Below are 26,253 nucleotides of genomic sequence, written 5' to 3'. Positions count from 1 at the left end.
TCTTAGCTTGAAGCAGGGGGATATGAGTGTGAGGGATTATAGCCATAAGGTTAATTCTTTGGCGAGGTATGCACCAGATATTGTACGTACCATGAGGGCTAGAGTTCATCATTATGTGTATGGTTTGGGGGATCATCTGATTAGGGACTGTAGGGTAGCATCCCTATCGGATGATGTAGATATTTCCCGCATACAGGCTTTCGCTCAGACTATAGAGGACCTTTCCCGTCGGATTCGTGATAGCCGCAGGGATAGGGAGCGGAGTAAGAGGGCTCGTACTATGGGGTCTTATAGGGAGTCACGGGGTGATTTCAAGCCCCCACTCCATCGATATCCACCTTGATCAGCAGGTAGTTTCCCACCACAGATGCAGGGTCAGCGGTTTGATCGTTATATTCAGTCAGGACTGGGGCAGAGCTCAGGCCAGCCTGAGAGCCGTCGACAGGAGCATTCCGCACAAATGAAACAGCTTATTCCTCCATGTACTCAGTGCGGTAAGCTGCACACCAGGCAGTGTAGACAGGGTTCGAGTGCATGTTATCATTGTGGGCAGACAGGATATTTTATTAGTCGGTGCCCGGTTTTAGGTAGAGGTGCACTAGCTCAGCCTTTAGGATCCACAACAGCCTCTTCGCCCTCAGTCCGTGCTCCCCGACTAGGTCCACAGTCTACTCAGGGACGTGGTAGGGGGAGAGGTGGAGGAGACACCTCAGGTTCTAGTGGTGGACAGAACCGCTTTTATGCACTCACAGGCCGACAGGATTCAGAGGCATCCCCAGATGTTGTCACAGGTATATTGACAATACATTCTCATGCCATTTATGCATTGATAGATCCCAGCTCTACATTTTCATATATTACTCCATTTTTTGCTGGTAAGCTTGACATGAGATCTGAGTTATTGCCACATCCAGTTGAGGTGTCTACGCCAGTTGGCGACTCTATTGTTGCTAATCATGTCTATCGAGGTTGTACAGTGTTAATTAATGACCGTCCAACTTCTGTTGATTTAGTGGAATTGGTTATGGTAGACTTCGATGTCATTATGGGTATGGATTGGTTGGCAGCTTGTTATGCTAATATTGATTGTCGTGCAAAGTTGGTCCGATTTCATTTTCCGGGTGAGCCTGTCCTTGAATGGAAAGGTAATGCAGCCACGCCCAAAGGTAAGTTTATTTCATACCTTAGGGCTCGGAAGTTTATTGCTAAAGGCTGTATATACCATCTGGTTCATGTCAGGGATATAGATAAGGAGCCAGCGACTCTTCAATCGGTTCCTATTGTGAATGAATTCCCGACGGTATTCCCTGAAGAGCTTCCAGGAATTTCCCCCGAAAGGGAAATCGATTTTGCTATAGATTTCCTTCCTGATACGCAGCCTATATCCATTCCTCCCTACAGAATGGCTCGTGCGGAGCTAAGGGATTGAAAGAACAATTGAAGGACTTGCTCGATAAAGGCTTTATTAGGCCAAGTACATCCCCATGGGGTGCTCTGGTGCTCTTTGTTCGAAAGAAAGATGGCTCATTGCGGATGTGTATTGACTACAGGAAATTAAATAAAGTCACTATCAAGAATAAGTATCCTCTTCACGGATTGATGACTTGTTCGACCAGTTACAAGGTTCCAAATGCTTTTCAAAGATCGACTTGCGATCCGGTTATCATCAGCTACGAGTCAGGGATATTGATATCCCAAAAACAGCATTTAGGACGGGGTATGGCCCTTTTGAATTCCTTGTCATGTCTTTTGGGCTTACAAATGCCCCAGCAGCCTTTATGGATCTTATGAACCGGGTATTCAAACCATTCTTGGATGAATTTGTGATTGTGTTTATTGATGATATCTTGATATATTCACGATCGGAAGCCGAGCATGCGGATCACTTGCGAGTTGTATTGCGGACTCTCCAGGACTACAAGTTATATGCTAAATTCTCTAAATGTGAATTTTGGCTAACTTCTGTAGCTTTTCTTGGTCATGTTATTACCAGTGATGGTATCAAGGTTGATGGCCAAAAGATTGAAACTGTGATGACTTGGCCCAAGCCCTTGAATCCGACAGAGGTTCGTAGCTTTTTAGGCTTGGCAAGGTATTACCGAAGGTTTGTGGAAGGATTTTCCTCTATTTCTGCACCATTGACGAAGCTGACACATAAGGGAGCTAAGTTTCAGTAGACTGAGGTATGTGAACAAAGTTTTCAGGAGCTAAATAAAAGGCTTACGACGGCACCTGTCTTGACTCTTCCGGATGGCACCGAGGGTTATGTTGTCTATTGTGATGCCTCAAGAATTGGCCTAGGTTGTGTTCTTATGCAGCATGGTAAGGTTATCGTGTACGCCTCTAGACAGTTGCGGAAACATGAACAGAACTATCCTACGCACGATCTTGAGTTAGCTGCAGTTGTCTTCGCCCTAAAGATTTGCCAGCATTATCTATATGGGGTTCATATTGATGTTTTCACCGACCACCAGAGCCTTCAGTATTTATTTAAACAGAGGGAGTTGAACCTACAACAAAGAAGATGGCTAGAATTACTAAAGGACTATGATGTTGATATTTTATATCATCCCGGCAAAGCTAATATTGTTGTTGATGCTCTTAGCCGGAAGTCCATGGGCAGTCTAAGACATGTTAAAGTTGATAAGGTCAAGATGACCAAATATCTATACCAGCTAGCTAGTTTGCAGGTGCGTTTGGTAGATACAGAGGGTGGATGCATTCTCGTTCAGAATACGGCAAAATCTTCTTTTGTTACTAAAGTGAAAGAGCGACAACACGAGGATCCTAAGCTTATAAAACTGAGGGAAAGTATTTCACAGCAGCGACAATATTTATTTGAGCTAACTAGAGATGGAGTCTTTAGATACCAGGGCCGCTTATGTGTACCGACAGTCGGAGAACTCCGCGCCAAGATTCTTTTGGAGGCCCATTATTCTAGATATGCAGTTCACCCCGGAGCGACAAAGATGTATCGGGACCTTCGACAGATCTATTGGTGGAATGGAATGAAAAAAGATATCGCGGAGATGGTAGCCTAATTTCCTAACTGCCAGCAAGTTAAAGCCGAACATCAGAGGCCTGGAGGCCTAACTCAGTGTATTGAACTTCCATTATGGAAATGGGACATGATAAATATGGACTTCATCACCGGTTTGCCTCGCACTCCACGGAGGTATGATTCTATTTGGGTAATTATTGATAGGCTTACAAAATCTGCTCATTTCCTGCCAGTCAGGACGACATATTCAGCCGAGAATTATGCCAAGCTTTACATTCGGGAGATTGTGCGCCTTCACGGGGTACCATTATCTATTATCTTTGATCGAGGGGCTCAATTTACAGCACATTTTTGGAAATCTTTTCAGAAGGGTCTAGGCACGCAGGTAAATCTTAGCACAGCTTTTCATCCGCAAACTGATGGACAGGTAGAGCGTACTATTTAGATAGTTGAGGATATGTTACGTGCATGCGTGCTAGATTTTAAAGGAAGTTGGGATGATCATCTACCTCTTATTGAGTTTGCTTATAATAACAGCTTCCAAACTAGTATTCAGATGGCCCCTTACGAAGCACTATACGGGCAGAAGTGTAGGTCGCCGATCGGTTGGTTCGAGGTCGGGGAAGCAGAGTTGCTAGGTCATAATTTAGTCCAGCAAGCAATGGAAAAGTTAAAACTTATTAGAGACCGCTGCGTACAGCACAAAGTCGGCAGAAGTCTTATGCAGATGTTCGACGACGAGACTTAGAGTTTGATGTAGAAGATTGGGTTTTCCTGAAAGTATCGCCTATGAAGGGCATCATGCGATTTGGAAAGAAGGGGAAGTTCAACCCCAGGTATGTTGGACCGTATAAGATTATTCGGAGGATTGGTAGGGTGGCGTACGAGCTTGATTTGCCTTCAGAATTGGGAGCAGTCCATCCTGTGTTTCATGTATCTATATTGTGGAAGTTCATTGGAGATCCTTAATGTATTACGCCCATTAAGGATATTCACATTGCTGAAGACTTATCTTACGCAGAGGTACCAGTAGCTATTTTAGATCGGCAGGTAAGAAAGCTTCGAACTAAAGAAGTGGCTTCCGTGAAAGTATTATGGCGAAATAACAACATCGAGGAAATGACCTGGGAAGCTGAGAAGGAAATAAGGAAGAAGTACCCCTACCTATTTATGACTTAAGGTGAGTTGTATTTAAATAATTGGCAATTATTTCTTTACAACACTTAATTGGATTTTTAAATGACAAGAAAGTGCAATTTAAATTTCTTATTGCGAGATAGCTATAGAAGCCTAGTAGTTGGAATCTTCAGAATTTGATTTATGCTTTGCAAATGTAACAAATATAGCCTCGCAAATAACGTATTAGCGGGGAAAAAAATGAAACCAAGGAATTGATTTGACTCATTCGCGGACGAATGTTCTTAAGGGAGGGAGACTGTGAGACCCCATGTGTTTTTTTCTCTTCTCGTACGTAATATACATAATGTGGCGTGGTTATATTAGGTATATACGATTGGGTATAGCACATTGGGAGAATAAGACTGAAAATGTGTGGTAATATCAAGGAACTAACTAAAGCTTTAGGTCAAAGGAATCCCTTAAACAAAGGTTCGTGGTTAAAGAAATGGCTCGGGTAGCACCCAGCGCGTTCGGAAGGTTTAAGTTAACTTGCACCTGTGGGATAAGACTAAGAGTGTATAATATACTAAGAATAGTGTGTTATGAGGTATTATAATATCACACGGGTCACATGTTAAGTTTTGGAGTCAAGCAAGTTGCGAAATAAAGGTCGGCAAAGGTTATCGTAAATTTCTCTAATAATTTTTCTAAACTTTGGGTCAAATGTATCAGATCATTTCTCCCAATATATAATGAGTTATGGGACCCACAACCTATATAATTGAATGTCTACAAGTCTAGTTCTCAACCAAGAATACCTCACATCAAACAAACATTGGAGTAAAAAGTTATGGATGTTTTACCCGGGCTGTCCAGGCTGAAACTGGGTCACGAACCGAGTTGAGTCAAACAAGTGGTATAAGTCGGAAAATCCGACTTGTAAGACCCCAAAACATTTCATTTTCGCCCCAAAACAGTGAGGGAGCTGAAGAGAGGGTTCCATGGTGTTCTTGAGTGATTAAGGTACGTTTTTAACGATTTATACCATTAAAGTTCGTCCCCGTGCCTAGAAACTCAATCTCTACACTTTGCAATCGTTTCCCCCTTCTATTAGCTGTGTTTGGAGCTATTTTTGGAAGATAGGAATTTGTTGTTCTTGCTGGTTCTTCAGGCTTTATACTTGATTTTCCAAGGTAATCATCTTGGGACTCTTTTATGATCGTTTTTACAAAGTTCTACGGACGTTTCGTCAAGTTAGGGCCATATGGCAAATCTACCGATTTAAACTCAATTATGAACTATTTATAGGTGTGTATAAGCTGCATATATATAGTGTTTGCGAAGCTTAGGATGTAAGGAACAACTTTCGTGAAGGAACTACAGGCATTCGGACGTTCGTTGGGAAGGTATGTTAAGGCTAAGCTCCGTCCTTCCTTTTTGCACGAATTCTTGGAAATTCCTAAGACGTCAAATGTGATATTTTACTATTCTATTGCTAGAAAGACCTTCTGTGAAAGGCATTGGGATCGTAGCTGAAGTATTTTTATGATGCTATTGGGTTGATATTCCACTCGTTCAGTTAATTAGGGTATTCGACATCTATATATGTCATTTTGTCGGTTTTCTTTTCCATATGTCTATATATATGAATTCTTATTCGTTTTTGGGTTGTGTGACTAAACAAAATAAAGGCATTTAGTATTTACGATCAGTCCTTCTTCCTTGTTAAAGTATATTTTAAAATCTCTAAAGTGACACATCGATTTCAAAATATCTCAAATATAAATTTTACGTTTAAACTATTAAAACACTTGATTTTTGATATACTTTCCTTTGCTAATTATCAAGAAATCATGTATAAGGACTAAGTGAAGCACCTTAAGCTTTTTATGAACATCTTCAGAGTTAAGTTATCTTTCTAAAAGTCGAGTTAAGTTTTCAAGCTTATTTATTCAAAGAAAACATATGAGGTTCCACGAGACAAGTGTATGCGATACGAAGGTGATTATGAGATTATAAGAATAAGAGTACCAATGAGCCAAGATTGGCTAAGTCCTTGTTATGGCCTATTATGTGCATTCAAATCTCATATCATACATGACATATTATGCATGGACTTTGAGCTATAATCGTAGGTAAGGGGCCTATTTGCCCGAAAAACTATATATATTGTACAGATGGCCACAGGTTGGCAATATGATACCGGTTATCTACCGGGAGAGACCGTCATTGCTAGCATTTGGTTGGGTATGTCATGCATTTGCATCAATATATATGTATTCACGACATATGCTTACACGAGCATACCATACATAATTGATTACTATGAGGTCGAATGTCGGTCATGGAGGCTATAAGAGTTTCAGTGTCAGGTGGTTTCACTATTATTTTTTTACATCAGCTATGTATGATTCTACTTTCTGTCTTACATACCAGTACATTTTTATTCATACTGATGTCCCGTTGCCTGGGGACACTGCATTTTTGTTTCGTGCGTGCAGGTCCAGGTAGGGACTCCGATCGACCCCTCCGCTAGGATTTTGGGGTTCAGCTGTGAGTTGGTAAGCTCCACCTCTTCCTGGAGCTTTCATAGGATGGTTACTTTTGTGTACAGTTTGGGTATAGTCGGGGCCTTGTTCTGACAGTGCTTATGACACTCTTAGAGGCTATTATGGACACAGTATTCTTGGTTTCTTTTTGTAGCTTTCAGTCTCCAGCCCATAGGCTTGGCATGTATATATATGTGTGTAGGCATGTATGTCTCCAATCTCGGCCTCGTCGGCCAGCTAGTACTTTATTATTTTGGCTCGTCTACCTTTGTTTATATGGCTTATTGTTATTCAGGTCATGACCTTAATGGTCCAGGCTTAGTATTTCAGATGTTGTGCTGCCCGATCTGTTGGGCCCCCGGTTTAGTTAGCTAATATGTTTAGTGGCTAACTCGATCGAATACAGTATCGAGTGACAGTTGTGCCTCCCCTAGTTTGGAGCATGACAATTCTCTAGCCCCAAACCTATACTAACTAGAGCTCTTGCAGCTTCAGTTGCATCACTTAGTCACACTCTCATAGCTCAAGGCTCCCAAATTCACCCAACTCCAATAGAATACCAATGGTACCCCAACCTCCTATACAACCCTCCATGTTTTACACCCAAAGACCATAGAATTTCCAATCACCCTACTCTAGAGCTGCAACATTCAACCACAATCCTTGAACACTCCATATAGCCAAGGCAGTAGCTATCCTACCACTCAGCAACTAAGCTAAGGGTCACCAGTAGGATTGCAGCCCCCCTACACTTTATTTTACCAAACACGGTCATACCTCACTTCCTATTATACCCATAACACACATATACCACCACTTTTATACCACCAAATTCCTTATACAGCAACCCTTCCTCACTACCAGAACACTCCTGTTACCAATCAGCACCAACAGACCACAACCAATCCCAATTTGCCCTTACCTAACTTACCATTCACAAAATACAACAAGGTTGAATTTCTAAAGTTTAATAGGAAATACTTGAGGACATGGTTGTATAAGGTAGAACAGTTTTTTGCTGATGAGGAAGTTACAATCAAACAGAAGATGAAGCTAGTTTCATTGCACTTTGAGGGTGATGCCCTACAGTGGCAACTAGAATATATGAGGAGTAGAGGACACATGCCTCTTCCAACTCGGGAAGAATACTTATGGGCTTTATGTGACAGCTTTGGGGCGAATATTCAGACCCATGATAGAACTTATGAATGTTAAGCACACAGGTTTAGTCAAAGACTATCAGAAGTATTTTGTTAGTGTGATGACCAGGATCAATTTGTCTGTGGAGCATGCTATCAGTATCTTTTTGAACAATTTGAAACATGAGTTTAGCAATGTAGTGAAGATAGGAACCCTTGTAGCCTGCCCCAAGCTTACTATCTAGCCAGGCTACATGAAGCTAGCTTTGTTGCACCAAAGAAAGACTATCAAAAGTGCATATGCAGGGCCTGCTTCCTCAAGAGGCTCTCAAGGTCAAGGTTCTGGAGGGATGCATAGAAGTAACTTGCCTAACTACAAGAAGCCAATCACTGTAGCTTTTAACAATAATAGAAGAAGGAGACTAACGCCAGCAGAAATGGATGAGAAGAGAGCCAATGAGATGTGTTTTTTTTTTTGTGATGAAAAATTTGTGTCTGGTCACAAATGTAAGGCAAAAGCAAATCTATTCTCTAGAGATAGGAGAAAAAGGCTTCACTACACAGGAAGAACCAGAGGAGCAGGAAGAGTGCCTTGAGGTTCAAGAGCTTGAAGAGGAACCAACTGAGAATTATGAAATTTCTCTACAATCCCCGAATGGCTCAAAGGGGTACATGACACTCAAAATCCAAGGATTCACTGAGCAAAGACTAATTAGTGTTCTCATTGATTGTGGTTCTACCCATAATTTTATAAATGAGAAGGAACCTATGAAGATGGGATGAAAAATTCATCAAATCAGTCCACATGATGTCTCAGTAGCAGATGGGAGAATCATTCAATCTGTAAAAGGGAAGTAAAGAGTTCAAATAGTTAATGCAAGGAACCATGTTTCAGGATGAATTCTTAGTACTTCCTATAGGAAGTTTTGATATAGTACTTGGTATCCAATGGTTGAGTAAATTGGGAGACATCAAGGTCAATTTTGAGAAGTTGTGGATGCAATTTGTGTATCAAGGAAAAATTGTGACATTATAAGGGATCCAACCTTCTTTTAAAATTGTAGATGCCAAGGCACTCCACAAGATATCAGTGGATACTACTCAGATTTTCATAATCTGAGTTTGCATAGAGAAAAATGTTGAAGTTGACCAACCAGACATAGCTGCAGAAAGGAGAGTGGAAATTCAACAGTTGCTAGATGGATACAATGAGTTGTTTGAGGAGCCTAAACAATTACCTCCTTCCAGAGGAGTATTTGATCATCATATTCCCTTGTTAGAAGGAAGCAACCCTGTGAACTCAAGACCTTACAGGTACTCACCCATACAGAAAGATATGATAGAAAAGATGGTGCAGGAAATGTTAAGTCAAGGCATAATTCAGTATAGTTACAACTCATATGCATCACCTATGGTTTTGGTAGGGAAAAAAGATGGCTTTTGGAGATTGTGTGTGGATTATAGAGCTCTAAACAAGGTCACTATGAAGGATAAATTCCCAATACCCATCATTGAGGAGTTATTGGATAAATTAGGGGGCTCACAAGTCTATTCCAAGATAGATTTAAGAGCTGGTTATCACTAGATTAGAATGGTTCCCTCAGATGTCCACAAAACAGCATTTAAAACTCACTCAAGACATTATGAGTACCCGGTGATGCCCTTTGGCTTAACCAATTTTCCTTCCAGCTTTCAGGGTTTAATTAATCACATTTTCCAAGAGTATCTAAGGAAATTTATCCTAGTATTCTTTGATGACATTTTGGTGTTTAGTAGGAGCATGGATAAACATCTACAACACCTCAGAGTTACCTTTGATCTGTTGGTTAAACATCAGCTATTTGCTAAAGAGAGCAAGTGTGTCTTTGCAGCTGATATGGTGGAATATTTGGGGCACTACATCTCTGCTGAAGGTGTGGCCACAGACCCAAAGAAGATAGAAGCTATTTAGACATGGCATGTGCCCATCAATCTCAAATAGTTAAGACGGTTCCTAGGTTTGGTTGGGTACTATAGAAGGTTCATTAAAAGGTATGGATAAATCAGTAAGCCACTCACTGAGCTATTGAAGAAGGACAACTTTATATGGACTGATCAAACCACTAAGGCATTTAACAGATTGAAGGAAGCCCTGACCTCAGCACCAGTACTGGTGCTTCCTGACTTCTCAATACCATTTGAAATAGAGACTGATGCATGCAGCATGGGCATTGGAGCTATATTAATGCAGAAGGGGCAGTCTGTTGCATACCTAAGTAAAGGGTTATGTCACGACCCATTTTTTGAACAAGTCGGGACCGGCATTCAATCACTAAACATGACCGAGCGAACCATCTCTGCTTATCAAATCTATTATAACCCCAAACTTTATATGCAACAAGGCAATACTCTAACCAAATGCTTTTGATTAATTTTAAATATTTAAATAAATCAACTCCAAAACTTTATTCATAGTAACCAATAAAATACTGCTAAGTTATTATCAAAAATATCTGAATCTTAACCCAACGACTATGTCTATGAAGCCTCTACTGATAAACTGACGCACTGCTCAGGACATGAGATTTCCTGGCCAGTCTCTAAGTAACAAAGAAATAACTAAATAAAGATGACTCTAAGGAATACTCCACGAACAAAAGCGGAGCTCACCAATAGCACTGGAAGAGAAGGAAGTCCTATCTCGTAACTTGCTCGCCTGCAAACCCGGTTCCTACGTTGTACCGCAGACCAACGTAGGTTCCCAAAAGAGAATGTCAGTACCATCTATTTTACTCAGTGAGCCTCAACAATAGGGGCGAAACTTCAATAACATATACATTATGAGCAAAGGTTCTAAATGCATGTAAAACATAAAGCTTATAAGAATAATTCTAAATAATTGCATAATAGCAATTTATGAATATTCTAAAAGAAATTCTTTTATTTTTCTTTCTTATAAAAAAATACTTCACTTTATACTTTGGGAGTTCCAACTATCCTAACTTAATTCTGTCTGAGTCACCGTGTGATCGGCATGGGTTCGATCCCAACCTGATCGAATAGGCTCAATCCACGAGGTGTCACTCGCCTCATGGTTCTCAGTGCTCATATTTCATACCTTATCATGGCTAAGTAAATTCTCAGCAACGAAACCCTCGGCTAGGGCTGTGCATTTGGATCGGATATCCGAAATCCGATCCGATCCACTAAATTTCGGATTTCGGATTTCGGATTTCAGATATTTGGATCGGATTCGGATTTGATTTTTTAAAATTTCGGATTTTCGGATTGGATTCGGATTTGTATAGTTTAAACCCGATCCGATCCGAAATCCGAATTTATTAAGGAAATAATAAATAATAATATTATATTTAGGGTTACTTAGGTCACCTAAGTCCTAACCCTTATTTCATTCACAGCCCTAGCTGCCTCCGTCTAATTCTCATAAACAAATTTCTGATGTTGCTGCGTTCTGCTTTTCACTTTCTCAGTTAACACTTAACCCTTCTCACTTTCTCAGTTCTCACGCCTCAGCAGCTCAGACTCAGTCCTCACTCTCACTTCACTACTTCACAGCTTCAGTCTTCACTCTTCTTCACGCCTCAGTCCTCACAAGTCGCAGACTCGCAGTGTCGCACCCAGAGACTGCTGTGCTGGTGCTGCTCACTTCAGTCTTCACACGACGCCTCAACGCTCAAGCTGGTCCCTCCTGCTCGTAGTTTCCCGGCGACCACACTGGTAACTGGTAAGACACTAAGAATTGATGAAATTCTTAAGAAAGACACTAGGGTTAGGTCTCTTTGTTCTCTTTTATTTCTCGGATAAAATTGATGAAATAAATTGGGGGTTTCACTCTTGATTTTCTTAAACAGAAATAGACCATACTATACTACTATTTTGAATCCGATTTTAATTTTAATTTTTTGTTTTGTTTCGTAGATGGAAGATGAGGTAGAGATGGTGAATAAAGTTCAAGCCCTTGTAAAATGTGGTGAAAGTGGTGCTTCAAATGATTCCACAAGCAACGTCGAATCTGATTTTGGTTCGAAGAAAAGAAAAATTATGAAAGAAAGATCAGTGGCTTGGCGACACTTCAGTAAGTTCACTGATGACGAGGGTGTTAAAAAAGCGAAATGCAAGTACTGTCCAGAAGAATATGTAGCTAACACCAAAAACAGTGGTACAAGTAATTTGCTATCACATCTTCTCAAGTGTCCGAACAATCCCCACAAACCGGAGACAAGCCAGACAAAATTAGCTTTTCAATCGAAAGGTCAAACAGGTGATGTCTCACTTATCCCTTGGAAATTTGATCAAGAGGCATGTAGGAGGGCTTTAGCTCGTATGATAATTATAGATGAACAACCCTTCATTTCTGTTGAAAAGGATGGATTTAGAGACTTCGTGAGAGCTCTTCAACCTTTATTTCATATTCCATCTCGTACTACTATGACTAGAGATTGTTTTGAGATTTACCATGATGAAAAACTTGCTTTGAAGTCAATTTTTAAAGAATCAAAACAGAGAATTTGTATTACGACTGATACATGGACATCAATTCAAAGAATTAACTATATGTGTGTTACAGCACATTACATTGACAAGAATTGGAATTTGCATAAAAAGATATTAAATTTTTGTCCAATTACTAGTCACAAAGGTCAAGATTTAGCTAGTGGTGTTGCTAAGTGTTTACTTGAATGGGGGGTGGATAAAGTATTTACTGTGACAGTTGATAATGCAAGTTCTAACGATGTCATGGTTAAAGAATTATCCAAACAATTTACTAGATGGAACACTAACTTGATGGAAGGTAAGCATGTTCATGTTAGATGTATGGCTCACATCATCAATCTAGTTGTTCAAGATGGGTTGAGAGAAGGGAGTGTGTCTGTGGAACGAATAAGACAAGCATGTTAGGTACATTAGACAATCTCCAGCAAGATGGAAGAAGTTTAAAGAATGTTGTGATCTAGATAGGATAACTTCTAAAAAATCATTGTGCTTGGATGTTCCTACTAGGTGGAACTCCACATATTTGATGTTGAAGGTTGCTACAGTTTATGAGGAAGCCTTTACAAAATATTGTGATATTGATTATGGTTTGATGTCATGTATTGCTAACTGTATTTGTGAGGATGGACAGCCGGCAGGTCCACTTTTAAGTAGTGATTGGGATAGTGTAAGACGTATTGTAAAGTTTCTTGAAATATTTTATGAACTCACCTTGAAGGTATCAGGTACACTTTATATTACGTCTAATGTGCACTTTCTTGAGATATGTGTTGTTGGTTCTTCTTTGAAAGAGTTGATGCAAAGTGAAGATGCTACCTTGAAAGAAATGGCAAATAATATGAAAGAGAAGTTTGATAAGTATTGGGGGATCCACAAAAGATGAACAAAATGATTTTTATTTCATGTGTGTTCGATCCACGCCACAAGTTTCAATCTCTTTCGTTTGTTCTTGCTGCCATGTTTGGAGAAACAATAGGTGTGAAAATACAAATTGAGATGAAGACATACATGGAATCTTTGTTCAATGTGTATGCAAAGAAGAATGGTAGTTCTGGTTCATTTCCATATTCTCCATCTTCCGGTTCATGTCCATCTTCTCCATCTTCCCCTAGTTCATGTCCATCTTCTCCAACTTCATCTACTTCTTCATCATCGCTTTCAAAATTCATGTTAGATTTAAAGAAGCATAAGAAGGGTGAAGGAATTGATTCTAAAACAGAGTTAGATAAATATTTGGGTGAAGATGTTGAGGAAGACTTTGAAAATTTTAAAATTCTGGGGTGGTGGAAGTTGAATTCACCCAGATTTCCCGCACTTGCTGAGATGGCACGTGATGTGCTAGCCATTTCTATTTCTAGTGTTGCCTCAGAATCAGCCTTTAGTACCGGTGGACGCATACTTGATCCATTTAGGATTTCATTGACACCTAGATTGGTTCAAGCTCTTGTGTGTGTCCAAGATTGGCTTCGAAATGAATCAACAACTCCGGTTAAAATTGAAGAAGATTTAGATAATCTTGAACAACTTGAAGCGGGTAAGACTATCTTATTTCTTCTATTACTTTACTTGTGTTTAATGTATACTTATGTTATGTTTCTTTAGATTATTTTTAAACTAATTTATTCTATTACTATCTTATTCTACAGACTTGATTAATACCGGAAGAGAGCCTTGCATCGTCGACATATAAAAGGTACGAGTTCGTGGCATGTTAAAAGTTTTCTTAAGCCTTCTAATAAATTGAACCAAACTGCTGCATTAAGCCTTCTCTATTGTATTGTTTTGTTCTACCACCAAGCAGTCAAGCTACTGCATTAGGCTGTTGCACAGGCTGCCCAACTTGACATGATACACATTTACTGACTCTCTCATTTTTGACAAGTGTAGTATTGCAGAACTTGAAAGTGTGCCAGGTTGAGGATTTCAGTTCCAGTGTGCCAGAACTTAAGGTTGCTGCATTAGGGAATTCTGGTTAAAGCTGCTGCATTAGGGAATTCTGGGATTTTAGTTAATTTTGTAGAACTGGACTGTTAGCTATGTTACAGTTATAGTTATCTGCAGTTAGAATGATCAGTAGAACTTGGTTCCATTTTGTGTTTCTGCAGTTCTGCTCTTCTGCTATGCTTCTGGAGTTACAGACTTACAGTTATGTTTTGGTTCTATGTTACAGTTATGTAACTGTTAGTATGATCAGTAGAACTTGGTTCCATTTTCTGTTTCTGCAGTTCAGCTCTTCTGCTATGCTTCTGGAGTTACAGTTATGTTTTGGTTCTATGTTACAGTTATGTAACAGTTAGAATGATCAGTAGAACTTGGTTCCATTTTGTGTTTCTGCAGTTCTGCTCTTCTGCTATGCTTCTGGAGTTACAGTTATGTTTTGGTTCTATGTTACAGTTATGTAACTGTTCGAATGATCAGTAGAACTTGGTTCCATTTTGTGTTTCTGCAGTTCTGCTCTTCTGCTATGCTTCTGGTCTTGTAAGTTGTAATTGTTACTTGTTAGCTATGTTTCTGGCTTTCTGCATAACTTTGAATAACTGCATAACTTTGAATATTTTTAAAGACTTTTTGCATAACTTGTTACAGTACTATACAGTTACAATACTATAATTGTATAGTACTTTTTGCATAACTTTGAATAACTGCTAACTGCATAACTTGTTAGCTATGTTTCTGGCTTTCTGCATAACTTTGAATAACTGCATAACTTTGAATATTTTTAAAGACTGTCAGCTTTAACCAGTTACAGTACTATACAGTTACAATACTATAAGTCTATACTATTAGACATTAGTAACATTTATTAATTGGAATGAAGCCAAAAGTGAAATCTTGAGGTGCTGTAATTTATAGTCATTTGTTTGCTATTTTTGGTCTTTTAAATGCTATTGTATTATGTAACATCCATTATCCATATACAGTTATACACACTCCTTAATAATACGTACAATCCGATCCGAAAATCCGATCACCAAACCGATCCGAAATTTAAAAATCCGATCCAATCCGATATAATTCGGATCGGATTCGGATTGCAATTTTTGGAATCCGAAATCCGAAATTTCAATCCGAAATATGCTAAATCCGATCCGATCCGATCCGATCCATGCACAGCCCTACCCTCGGCTCGTGTGCTCCCTACTTTGGCACAAGTAGTTTCAGGAAGTCAACGCTTTGGTCAGAACCTTAGGCCTGGACGATGACCCCTTCTCAAAATAAAGGATACTCCCAAAAATCTTTTCTTTCTAAAATTTCTTCTTGTGACTTTTCAAGTCTAAATCTTTTATACATACTCATACCGGTATCCTTAAATGTAAGACTTGGTATAAGAATGAAATAAACATTTAAAAGTATTTATAAAAGTTTTTGATCCTTTATGATTTTTCAACATGAAAATGGCATATAAGATAACATAAAAATCTGAAATTTATGCATATATATCCAAATAATCATCTAAACTTTAGCTAGAAAATAATTCTAAGTTAATAGGTACTTACTACTCCAATTAAGTATATATTAACTCTTTTATGCAATTCATCAAACACCTTGTGTGTGTGCTTTTGTGAGTTAAACCACTTTAGTAAAGGGTTATATCAACTCACCTCAAAACTTCTCGAGCCAATGCATAGACCCCAGTCTAATTGACACCAGTCAAACAATCGATTCTACAACAACCAGTGTATTTTAATCAATTTTAAAGTTTCACACCTAAACATGAAATTTATTGTTGATATGGAAAAACAAGGGAATTAACTATTCATCTCTTACCTATTACTACTGTAGGGTAATTGAGAATAGAAAATTTTGTATACCTGAGTAAAAAAAATAAGTGAGTTATGAAGAACCCTAGAATTTTCGTTTCCCTGCATGAATAGTTGGTGCCTGTGTTTCTCGATCAAACAGAATGTTAATTCTGTTTGCTTTTGTAAAGTATTCACGCCTCTGTGAGGCTATTATGTTTGGTCCAACAGCCCTTTATGGCCTTACTTGGCACGTGCTTCCCCTTTTCTTTTTCTTTTTTTGACTTAAGTAGTATTTTATTACACATACTTTTAGTAATTACTAACATTAAAAATTATTAATATTCCTCTAATTGTATATCCAATTATTTAAGTGTGTGTGTGTATATATATATATATATATATATATATATATATATTTATTTATTCACTATAGGCAAGACAAAAATAATAATAATAATTTAATTCTATAATTAGCGTGTCTCGAAACTTTATAAATTTGAGGAGTGTTATAGGTTATCTCCTAGGAATTAGTCTTTATCAGTATATAACAAGAAGTTATTGGAATTGGTCATGGCAGTCTCTAAATGTAATCAGTATCTAATGGGTAGATCATTCACAGTGAAAACAGACCAAAAGGCATTAAAGTTTCTTCTTGAACAAAAGCTACATACAGGTTCTCAACTAAAGTGGATCACTAAGTTGATGCAATATGACTTTACCATTGAGTACAAAAAGGTAAAAGAGAACAAGTCAGCAGATGCATTATCCAGATTACCTTTGGTGGAACTAGCTGCTCTAACTCTGTCCACAATCAAGACAGACTTACTAAGCCAAATTATGCAAAGCTGGTCACTAGATGATGAACTCATTAGCCTAATCCAAGAACTCAAAGAAAAGAAATCTGAGGTGAAGGGGTACTCATTTGTACATAAACAACTGAGAAAGAATAGGAAGTTGGTAATAAGACCTGATGAGCAGTTAAGGAAGGAGATCATGAGATTGTGGCATAACTCAGTCAGTGGAGGACACTCAGGTATTGACCACACTTACAGAAGAATTGCTGCTCTTTTTTATTGGAGAGGTTTAAAGGAGGATGTTCAAACATATGTCAAAGAGTGTGGAGTGTGTCAAAGGCACAAACATGAGACAGTACCTTACCCAGGCCTACTGCAACCACTCAGGTTGCCTTATATAGCATGAAGTAGCATAAGTATGGAACTTATTGAGGGTTTACCAAAATCAAAAGAAAAGTCGGTTATTTGGGTAGTGGTGTACAGGCTGACTAAATATGCTCATTTCTTAGGGCTCTCACATCCTTATTCAAATAAAGATCTTGCAAAGATATTCATGGAGCAGATTCATAAGTTGCATGGGATGATAGAGGATATAGTAAACGATAGAGATCCTATCTTTACTAGCAAATTGTGGCAAGAATTATTTTCTATGCAGGGAGTTACTCTTAGTACTTCTACAACATACCACCTTCAATCAATTGGTCAAACAAAGGTGGTAAATAGATGCCTCGAAACCTACCTCAGATGCTTTTGTTCTGACTCTCAAAAGGACTAGTATTCTTATGTGACAGCAGCTGAATGGTGGTACAACACCATCTTTCATTCTTCAATACAGACCACTCCCTATGAGGCACTGTATGGACAGTCACCACCTCTTCATTTGCCTTATGTGGCAGGAGACTCAACTGTAGAAGAGGTTGATAAAAGCTTACTAACAAAGGAGTTTAAATTTCAACTTCTGAAATACCATTTGCAAAGAGCTCAACAGAGGATGGTTGAACAGGCCAACAAACATAGGCTCGACAAGCAATTCAAAAAAGGTGATTGGTATACCGCAAAATACAAACATATGAGCAAGTGACCATGTCTGGTGCTCATTTTTCTAAACTTTCAGCCAAATATTATGGGCCATATCAGATACTGCAGAACGTAAGAGAAGTAGCCTATAAGTTATCACTGCCTCCTCAACTCCTCTACCCCACTTTTCATGTATCTCAATTGAAGCCTTGTTATAAACTACCAGAAATAATCGCGCACCCCCCTGTGTTTGACCTCTCCAGTCCCTATTGTCCTCACCCTTCACTGATCCTAGATAGAAGAATGGTTCAAAAGGGAAACAAGGTCATCACTCAAGTGTTAGTCCAGTGGGATCAAACAGGTTCAGAACAAGCAACATGGGAGGATAACCAATCTCTTATGATTCGATTCCCTTCTTTCCTTCCTTGGGGACAAGGAAGATTTCAACGAGGGGGATCTGATACGAGTTGAAGAGTGTGTAGCTTCTGAAGGTTGTACGTTAAGCTTAAAAGATAAGACGTGGCAGTTAAGTTAGTTATTTTAGAGGATTGGAACTAAGTTTTGAGTTGGTCAGTTAGGTCCTTTTATAATTATTTTATAGTTATCACTAAATGCACATTGACCCAGCAATTGTCCTTGTATGTTATTAATGGGGTCCAGTAGGAAGATAAGAATTGCCACAAAGGAGCATAGGACAACTATTGATTCCTTTTTACTTCTTTCCTTTATGAGCATTGTACTAGAGTCCCTTTTACACAATGAATTAAATCCTATCTATTTTTGCTCTGTATTTTCCTTTCATTAGCAGCTTTATCTTTCATTTTCCTTCTTTAATTTACTATTTCATTGCCGTTCATATCAGTATGTCTACTTTTTTCGCTCTTTAAGTCCCCCTACAGCAGTGTAATTTGATCCTTTTTCACAATATCCATAATTGCCTATTTAAGCAGCAAGAAAAATAATAAGAAAAAGGACAGTGACGTGAACTTTTTGGAAATAAACCTCACCACTAATCTCACAGGCGGAGGACAACTTGAATGGCTACAAGCCTACAATTGGAGACAGAATATCTCTTACACTTAACCCCATATAGCCTTTTTATTTCTTTTTGCCCATAAATGATCAAGAAAGATGGAATATTGGTCATCTCTGTACAACAAAAATACTGTAATTGGAACTTCAGCTTTCTTTCCAACAACTCCTGAGAATATTTACTCCCACACTTTTCCATCAACCTCTTCTTTTCCTTTGACTTCTACACACCACTTTGCTTCCCTTTCTTCTTCTTCTTCCTCGAAAGCCAAGTGTTATGGTCAGAATTATGGTAATGACGAACCCCTCAATGCTTCTTTGGCATATGATGTTCTTGGTGTTGCTCCTAACTGCTCTGCTGATGAGCTGAAATCCGCTTTCCGGAATAAGGTAATACTACAAATTTTGCATTTGTGGATAAACCATTCAAGAATCCATGTCTATTGTCCTGTTTTTTCTTTTGATTTCTGAAGAAAAAAAAGGTTTGTCTTTTTTACTTTTCTGTGCTTGCAAGGTTCATACTTAAAACTGCTAGTGATGATTTTTTTTTTTGTTTGGTTTAATAATTAATGGATACAGGTTAAAAAGTTTCATCCTGATGTAAGGAGAGATGGGGATAGTTCAGATAAAATGATTCGCCTAGTCATTCAAGCCTATGAGGTAAATTGTCCTAAGAGCAAACAAATCATCCAATTTGAGTTGTAGAACATGCAGGAAAATCCAAAGTATAAGCAAGAATTTATTATGATATCAAGTGAGTAATATGCAGGCAGTAAGATAGTAAAGCTGCAGCTAGATAGTCCTCTAATACCAGTTTTTTCAGGTTTAATAAACTGGTTTAATGGAAAGCAATTCAGGGAGACTCTGTCCTTAGTTATAAGATTTGGTTCCAAAGTCCAAACTGTTTCATAAAACCTAAGAATATAATATAAGGCCTATTAGATTTATAGAGGAAATGCCAAATCAGGATGCTATCTTTTGGTTGCTTAAATTTTCTTTCTCAAATGATAGCTGACTTTTATCTTTTGAAATGAAAGCAGATGTTGTCCAACTTCACCAAGTCAGAGATCATTGAAAGGTAAATTGGGGCTATAAGTTTATAATCTTATTGAATCTAAATCCTGAAATTCCATTCAGTTGAATAGTCACAACCCAATCTTGTGATAATTGCTGCAACATTCCTCTGCTCTGCTTTTCTTTTTCTTTTTCTTTTTTTTGGAGTAGTGGTCCTTCATATCCGAGGGTCTATCGAAAACAGTATCTCTACCTTTATAAGGTAGGGTTAAGGTTTGCGTGCACGCTACCCTCCCCAGACCCCACCACTTATGGGATTACACTAGGTTTTTTGTTGTTGTTGTTGTTGAGTAGTGTGCTTCAGGTAATATTTTTTTGTCATATTCACTGTTTGAGTTTTACAGGGAATGCTTGGATCCATTTGATCAACCAGAATGTGAAGCATTTGATCTCTTTGTTAACGAAACAGTTTGCATTGGAAAAGGTAACAACTTCAAAAATCTGTTGTAGCCTGCAAGTGATTCTTCCTGTAGGCTATCTTTTGGAAGCACATTCACTTTACTGTCAGAATGATACGATGTAGAATTTGCATAGTTCCTGATCTCTTTCTTTCATGATATATGCAGGCTGTCCGTTTTCATGCGCTGAGAAAGCACCTCATGCGTTCACTTTTTCCACTTTAACGGGAACTGCATGCGCTACTTCTCAAGGTCTATAGTAGTACTAGATACTGAACTCCTTGTTACTATCATCAGAAAATTAGCCTGCTAACAGGAAAAGATTTGTAGTGAAAAATAATGCTTTTTAGTGAATGGAAAGGAAACATAGTAAACACTGAAAGACAATTATACAGTTGCTTTGGTTGGTCTATATAAAGAAGGTTTTATCCTCTTAGTTTTATCTAGCTAGTGAACCAAAAGTTGTACATATTCAGGACATGGTGAAGATTATCAAGTCCATCTTGCAGTTGGTCAATGCCCCAGGAGTTGCATTCATTATGTTACACCTTCTCAAAGAATAATTCTTGAAGAGCTACTTGGCAGGTATTTTTACTCCTCGACTCAACTTCCGTCCTGCTTTTGTAAAAAATGGTAGTGGGCGAACTTTCCAACAAGAAGAATCCCAAAACGAAAAGAAGTTTATAGATATGTTTACATGGATAGCATCTATATGTTATAACAGTGCTCTCTTCTTGGCTTCAAGCCGTTGGAATTGTATTGTGATTTTCTTATTTGCTGCTGCTGCTGCCCTTTCTTCCTTTTTATCATTAATTTTGTGTCGTTTTTTATTTTGTAGCATCATGAGCACACCTTATGATACATCAGCAGAAGCAGACTTGCTATATTCTTTAATTGTAAAAGCCCGATTTGAGAACAATCGCTACCAAAAGCCCAAGAAGCAACCTAAGGCCTCAACCAAACATGTAGACTGGTTCTAAATCTTGAAAATCCTCCTAGGAGACCACCTTGTGTGGAAAAACTTGCAAGTTGAACAGAGACTACCACCTCAAATGCTATGCAATGCTGAAGTTATCACATGGACCATAGGAGAAATGTTATTTAAGTCACAGACTGTCAACCTTATGCTATGTTACCAAAGTCCTTAAAATGGTCTGCACTATGCAGCATATGAGATGCTGGGATACACACCAAGCGTCGGGGAAAAGCAGCTGCAACTGACTGAATATTGGGTGATATGATATCGATGTACAAGTGGAACATTACAAATTGTACTAGGAAAATTCACTCTGTTACATAAAATATTTTTACACTGTCAGGGTATAAACTACTGTACCGGGTAACCTGCTTTATTTTTTAGTTTACTAATCCCACCTTTTATGGACTGTTACCTTGTAGTTATGTTTAAGTGACCTCATAGTATAAAAAGTTAAAACTCTCTCCGGAAAGCTACCAGCTTTATATAGCAAGAGAAATAGTATATTTTTACTCTGTCTGCAACCCGCTCCCACATTCTAAGTTTGAACAGACCTCATAAGATCACACCATCATCAGATTCTCGTCTCAGAAGTTCTGAAGTAGCTTTCTCTTAGCACAAAACTCTAGTCCACTATGTAAAGTCATCTCAAATTAAACTCTTCCCAAGTAGACTAACATATTCCTCTGTTCTAACTAATATTCCTTTTTCATTTTATTAGATGATTAAATTTTTCCTATAACAAGTTAAATAGTTGAAGATTTTTCCAGATTACTGACCTTTCCACTAATCGCAATCCATCCAAGGATGATACTTTTCTTGATATAGATTATTGTATAAAAATATATACTTCCTGTGTAAGCATTAGCGTACCAAACTCATACGAAGCTTTTGAGGAGAAAGACAGTATTAGTCACCATACTTGGTGCATGAGCTCCTTTTCAGGATTGCCATTCTCTCAATTTGGAGCTGTAGCTTCGATCTTTATTTCCTTGGTTTCCATAGCTTTTATCTTCTGTGCAAAAGCATGCCATTTTCTTAAGCCTATGAGAATGTATGCAGTTAAACATTCATTTAAAGAGGTTCACGAAATGATAGATTGAACCTAGCCAAACTATACACTGAAAGTAAATTTCATTCGTCAGAAAACCATTATTATTTACATTATTGAGGAAGTACCTCACAAGTTCACAAATCAAATTATACAATCTTTAAAGTAATAGAAGGGATGAAAAAAGGGAAAAGTACTCTTGTTGTACTATTTTAACAAGGACATTAAGAAAATATCTTCAACAGAAAAGAATCCCTCAAATTTCAAGCGCAAACCATGATTACGCTCATTTACATTCCCTGAACTCAGAATTGCATTGATGTGGTTGAAGCTCGTGGTCTCTGTTTGAGTCCACTCATCATCATCTTCATCCCGTCAATCTTCTGTACAGACTTTTTGCTCTTTAACGGTGAAGCTAACCTACTTGCCAATCTTGATGGCGAAAATGACCTCAATTTGGAGGGTGAAGAAGCTAGCTTGTTTGCCAATCTTGATGGAGAAAATGACCTTCTCAATTTGGCAGCTGTAGACATCTTTGGAGACCTCTTGCTCAAACTTGTTGCTCTAATAGGAGATGTCAAAAATTTTGGAGGACTCCTGATTTTCACTTGAAACTTTGACGCTTTAGGCGGGGACTTCACCAATAACTTAGTGCTCAAACTTGTTAATCTGGTAGGAGAAGATACAAAAAGTTTTTGAGGGCTTCTGTTTTTCACTTGAAGTGTTGAGGACTTGAGCGGAGACTTCACCAAGAACTTATGGGGTGTTTGTCGATTTCTTGCAATCACCGGAGACTTTGTTTTGGTGAGTTTCTGCTGCTGTGAAGTTGGTGATGAATGGAACAATGGGTTTGGGAAAAGAACAGTCTTTTTCACCCATGGCCTATTCCTAGGGGACACTCTATTCGCAATGTACTTGCAATCTTCTTTCTCACATTCCCTCTTCTGCACTGGAGAAACCTTGAAGTTTATTCTTGATTTTGCTCGTTGTTGTTTTGATGGTGTATCGAACTCAGACCGCATTGTTTGCAAGGTTACCTGTTTCTCTCTCTTTCTACGTGATCGGAGCTCAGAGTTTTCGGGGCTTGGCTTCTGATTTTTCCTGATTGTGAGTGGAGTTTTAGGGTCTGGTTTTGTTCCCTTGGATCCTACTGCTTCCACTATTTCTCTAGCAAATTGACTTGCCTGTTTAATTTCAGCCACTGTCTCTCCCAGAAGCATTGCTGGTAATGACATTCGCCGCCATTCCCCTGCTCCCACCAAGTCACAAAAACATCAACAATTTTGACACAATTTAGGAAACCAGAAACACAAGTTACTAATTATAAAAGACAGAAAGTTACCTGCATTTGTGGGCAATTTCCCTGGAGGAGATTTGCGGGAAGTAGCATTCTTGATCCTTTGAATTGGTATAAGAAGAATTGTGTTACACAAGTTAAGAGGACATTAATTAAATTGTAAAAAAGAAAAGGTACAAAAAAATCAGCTAGATTTGAATAAGTAGTTCTATATTTTTGTACCTCAAAGATTCTTGTTTGCATCTGAGGCTAGTCTTCAAATAGCCTCTGGTGCTACGAGGACTGAGAGTTACACCAGAAATAACCTTATTACCACCTGTAACTGTGTACTGAAGCTCTTGCAATCGAGCCATACACTTGTCCACCTTCAACCAAAATCACCTCACAAAAATCAGCTAAAGTTTTGCAATTTTCAACACCTTTCTAGCAAAAAGATGATCCTTTTAGAACTACCAAACTTTGAGGGGGGGAGGAAATTTCAGAAACAGCAAAGAGCCATGACTGAGATCAAAATATTTTATTATCTGAAACCAGAAGATCCCAATGATTAATCAAAATTATGAGTCTGACACCCAGAATAATATTGAGGGAAGTCAATAAGAAAGATTTTTCAGAAAGAGCAGACGCCATAGAAAGATGAAACCTTTAGTATTAGAGACACCATAAAATTACACAACATTGAAGAAATTATTAATACATCTAATTGAACTTTATAAGTCCAAAAGAAAGAGCCATTCCTCAATCCCAAAAAAAACTCAGATACAAATGAGAACTCATTTCTCAGAATTCAGTCTGAAATCAAAGGATCTTACTTTAAAGATCCCCCAGTTGACAGAATTGAGCTCTTATAACTCAACAAAAAAGAACCCAATTCACAAAAGTAAGAAATACCCAGCACTGATACTTTTCCATATTCAAATACTATAAGATAACAAGTAAAAAAGATCAAAAGAAGAGGAGGAGCGTCATTGATGTGGAGTGGAGTGGGGAAACCAGTAGGAATAAACAAAGAAGAAAAAGTTCTTTTTTTTCTTGCTTGTAATGATGAATGGCACCACCAACCTTGTTAAGAGTTTCTCTAAGAAGAATCGGGTTAAGAGGAGGAGGCACCACCATTTTCTTGTGAAGCTGCAACCTTGGTGGGGTTCTTGCTACCATTTTCGCTTTCACTTCTCAACCCAACGAAAAGAAAAGTGTGGGTCTCTTCTTTCTATACGCTCCTCAAAACTCCCTTTGTCTCCGTAGTGGAAGTCAATATAGTGTTTTTGTGGGGGGGTGGGTGTTCGGAGTAGGGGGATAGGTGTTGAGTTTCTACATGAAGCAGAAGTATACAAGGAAAAAGGTGTCTTGACTTTTGTTGCCAACGGATATTTGGGTTCTAACGGTCGAATTCATCGCCGCAAATGAATGGAAACGGCTCATTTGAGATTTTATATTTATTTGCTTCTTTATCTTGCAACTCCTGGGTGGATTACTTTATTTGAAATGAAATATTTGGGTTGTACGCAATTGTATGCATATGTATTCGCATCATGCATTCATGAATACAGTAATGACAATCACCTTAAAAATAGGTATGTCACTGTCTAATAACGGAAATAAATACACTCCTAATATAACTTAATAAAGTCAATTCTAACATGCCTCATTATCAACCTAATTAATTAGAATGACTTTTCAGTTATACACTCCTAATATAACTCAACAAAATCAATTCTAATTTTTCACTGTATTTCTATTTGTATTCAGTGTATTTTATTGTATTTCACTATATTTTAAAATTAAATGTATTCAATATTTATATTATGTTCTATTTCAATATTTGTATTCAGTGTATTTCAATGTTATATCATGTATTCATGCATACTGTATGTATATTATGCATGAATACAGGTGTATTCATCTGTATTAAAAATATAGACCTTCGAAATACATAAATACAGGCAAAACAAATTATACAAAAATACAATGTGTTTGAGTGAATTTGTACAGAATACAATGTATTTGTATCATTGTATGTGACTAAATAGCAAAGAAGAGAAGAAAGTTTGTCGGACCCGTACAACAAATTTCTGATAAGAGTTCATCATATTGCTCCTTTCCGTTCGAAAAATTCACTCATTTCTGTTTCCTGGTTGCCTTCTGCTATATTCTAATGTCTCGTCAGTCATCAATACTAGGGCATGTATCTTGAGTTGCTCGAAGAGAGAGAGAAAGAAGAAAAATTTTGAGAGAGAATAGTGTGTTAATTGAAAGAAAGAAAAAGGAAAAATATAAATAGCATATTTCATGCCTCAATGGTAGTATATACCACAAATACCCATTTTGCTATAAAATATAAAAGGTAGTTATAGAAAATAATATTTTAAAATAATTTTGGTTTATAATAAATAGGGTGTATACTTTGTTACAGGAGGTAAAATTTCCAATTATAGTGGGAAAAGGGGGATTGTTACACAAATAGTCGGCCAAATTCAAGGTTTACTTTTTCTAACGGTATACATAGATTATATATTGATTATATATTGTTATATATATTATCTATGAATTATACATATATAACACAACC

General features: G+C 38.0%; 4 protein-coding genes and 1 long non-coding RNA gene across 6 annotated transcripts; 4 read left to right on the top strand and 1 right to left on the bottom strand.

Annotated features, from left to right (window-relative positions):
* The first annotated feature begins 367 nt into the window (after positions 1-367).
* On the top strand, positions 368-1,429 carry LOC138875060 (uncharacterized). The gene has a single exon (XM_070153872.1). It carries the CDS (start codon positions 368-370, stop codon positions 1,427-1,429), a length of 1,062 nt encoding a protein of 353 aa, XP_070009973.1.
* A 12,350-nt stretch (positions 1,430-13,779) lies between these two features.
* LOC138880394 (uncharacterized) lies at positions 13,780-14,274 on the top strand. Its single transcript, XR_011403030.1, has 3 exons — positions 13,780-13,836; positions 13,949-13,995; positions 14,190-14,274. It is a non-coding gene; the product is annotated as an uncharacterized lncRNA (long non-coding RNA).
* Positions 14,275-16,615: 2,341 nt separating this feature from the next.
* LOC138875046 (uncharacterized) lies at positions 16,616-18,327 on the top strand. Its single transcript, XM_070153857.1, has 4 exons — positions 16,616-17,078; positions 17,349-17,554; positions 17,675-17,879; positions 17,954-18,327. Exons 1-4 carry the CDS (start codon positions 16,616-16,618, stop codon positions 18,325-18,327), a joined length of 1,248 nt encoding a protein of 415 aa, XP_070009958.1.
* A 416-nt stretch (positions 18,328-18,743) lies between these two features.
* LOC104239084 (uncharacterized) lies at positions 18,744-21,757 on the top strand. 2 transcript variants are annotated; one of them, XM_009793612.2, is made up of 7 exons: positions 18,747-19,278; positions 19,468-19,548; positions 19,929-19,966; positions 20,307-20,386; positions 20,529-20,612; positions 20,837-20,945; positions 21,199-21,757. In XM_009793612.2, exons 1-7 carry the CDS (start codon positions 18,988-18,990, stop codon positions 21,338-21,340), a joined length of 825 nt encoding a protein of 274 aa, XP_009791914.1. In that variant the 5' UTR covers positions 18,747-18,987; the 3' UTR covers positions 21,341-21,757. The 2 variants fall into 2 exon arrangements, with proteins under 2 accessions (XP_070016583.1, XP_009791914.1); XM_070160482.1 differs by lacking the exon at positions 19,468-19,548 and having other exon boundaries at positions 18,744-19,278.
* A 707-nt stretch (positions 21,758-22,464) lies between these two features.
* Positions 22,465-24,930, bottom strand: LOC104239085 (microtubule-binding protein TANGLED). Its single transcript, XM_009793613.2, has 4 exons — positions 24,747-24,930; positions 23,907-24,049; positions 23,730-23,785; positions 22,465-23,636 (listed from the first exon to the last, which is right to left on the bottom strand). Exons 1-4 carry the CDS (start codon positions 24,840-24,842, stop codon positions 22,693-22,695), a joined length of 1,239 nt encoding a protein of 412 aa, XP_009791915.1. The 5' UTR covers positions 24,843-24,930; the 3' UTR covers positions 22,465-22,692.
* Positions 24,931-26,253: the final 1,323 nt, after the last annotated feature.

The sequence above is a fragment of the Nicotiana sylvestris genome, chromosome 1, assembly GCF_000393655.2.
Source record: "Nicotiana sylvestris chromosome 1, ASM39365v2, whole genome shotgun sequence".
NCBI lineage: Eukaryota > Viridiplantae > Streptophyta > Magnoliopsida > Solanales > Solanaceae > Nicotiana > Nicotiana sylvestris.
Note: the sequence above shows the minus strand (reverse complement) of the source record. Positions and strands in the feature narration are given on the sequence as shown.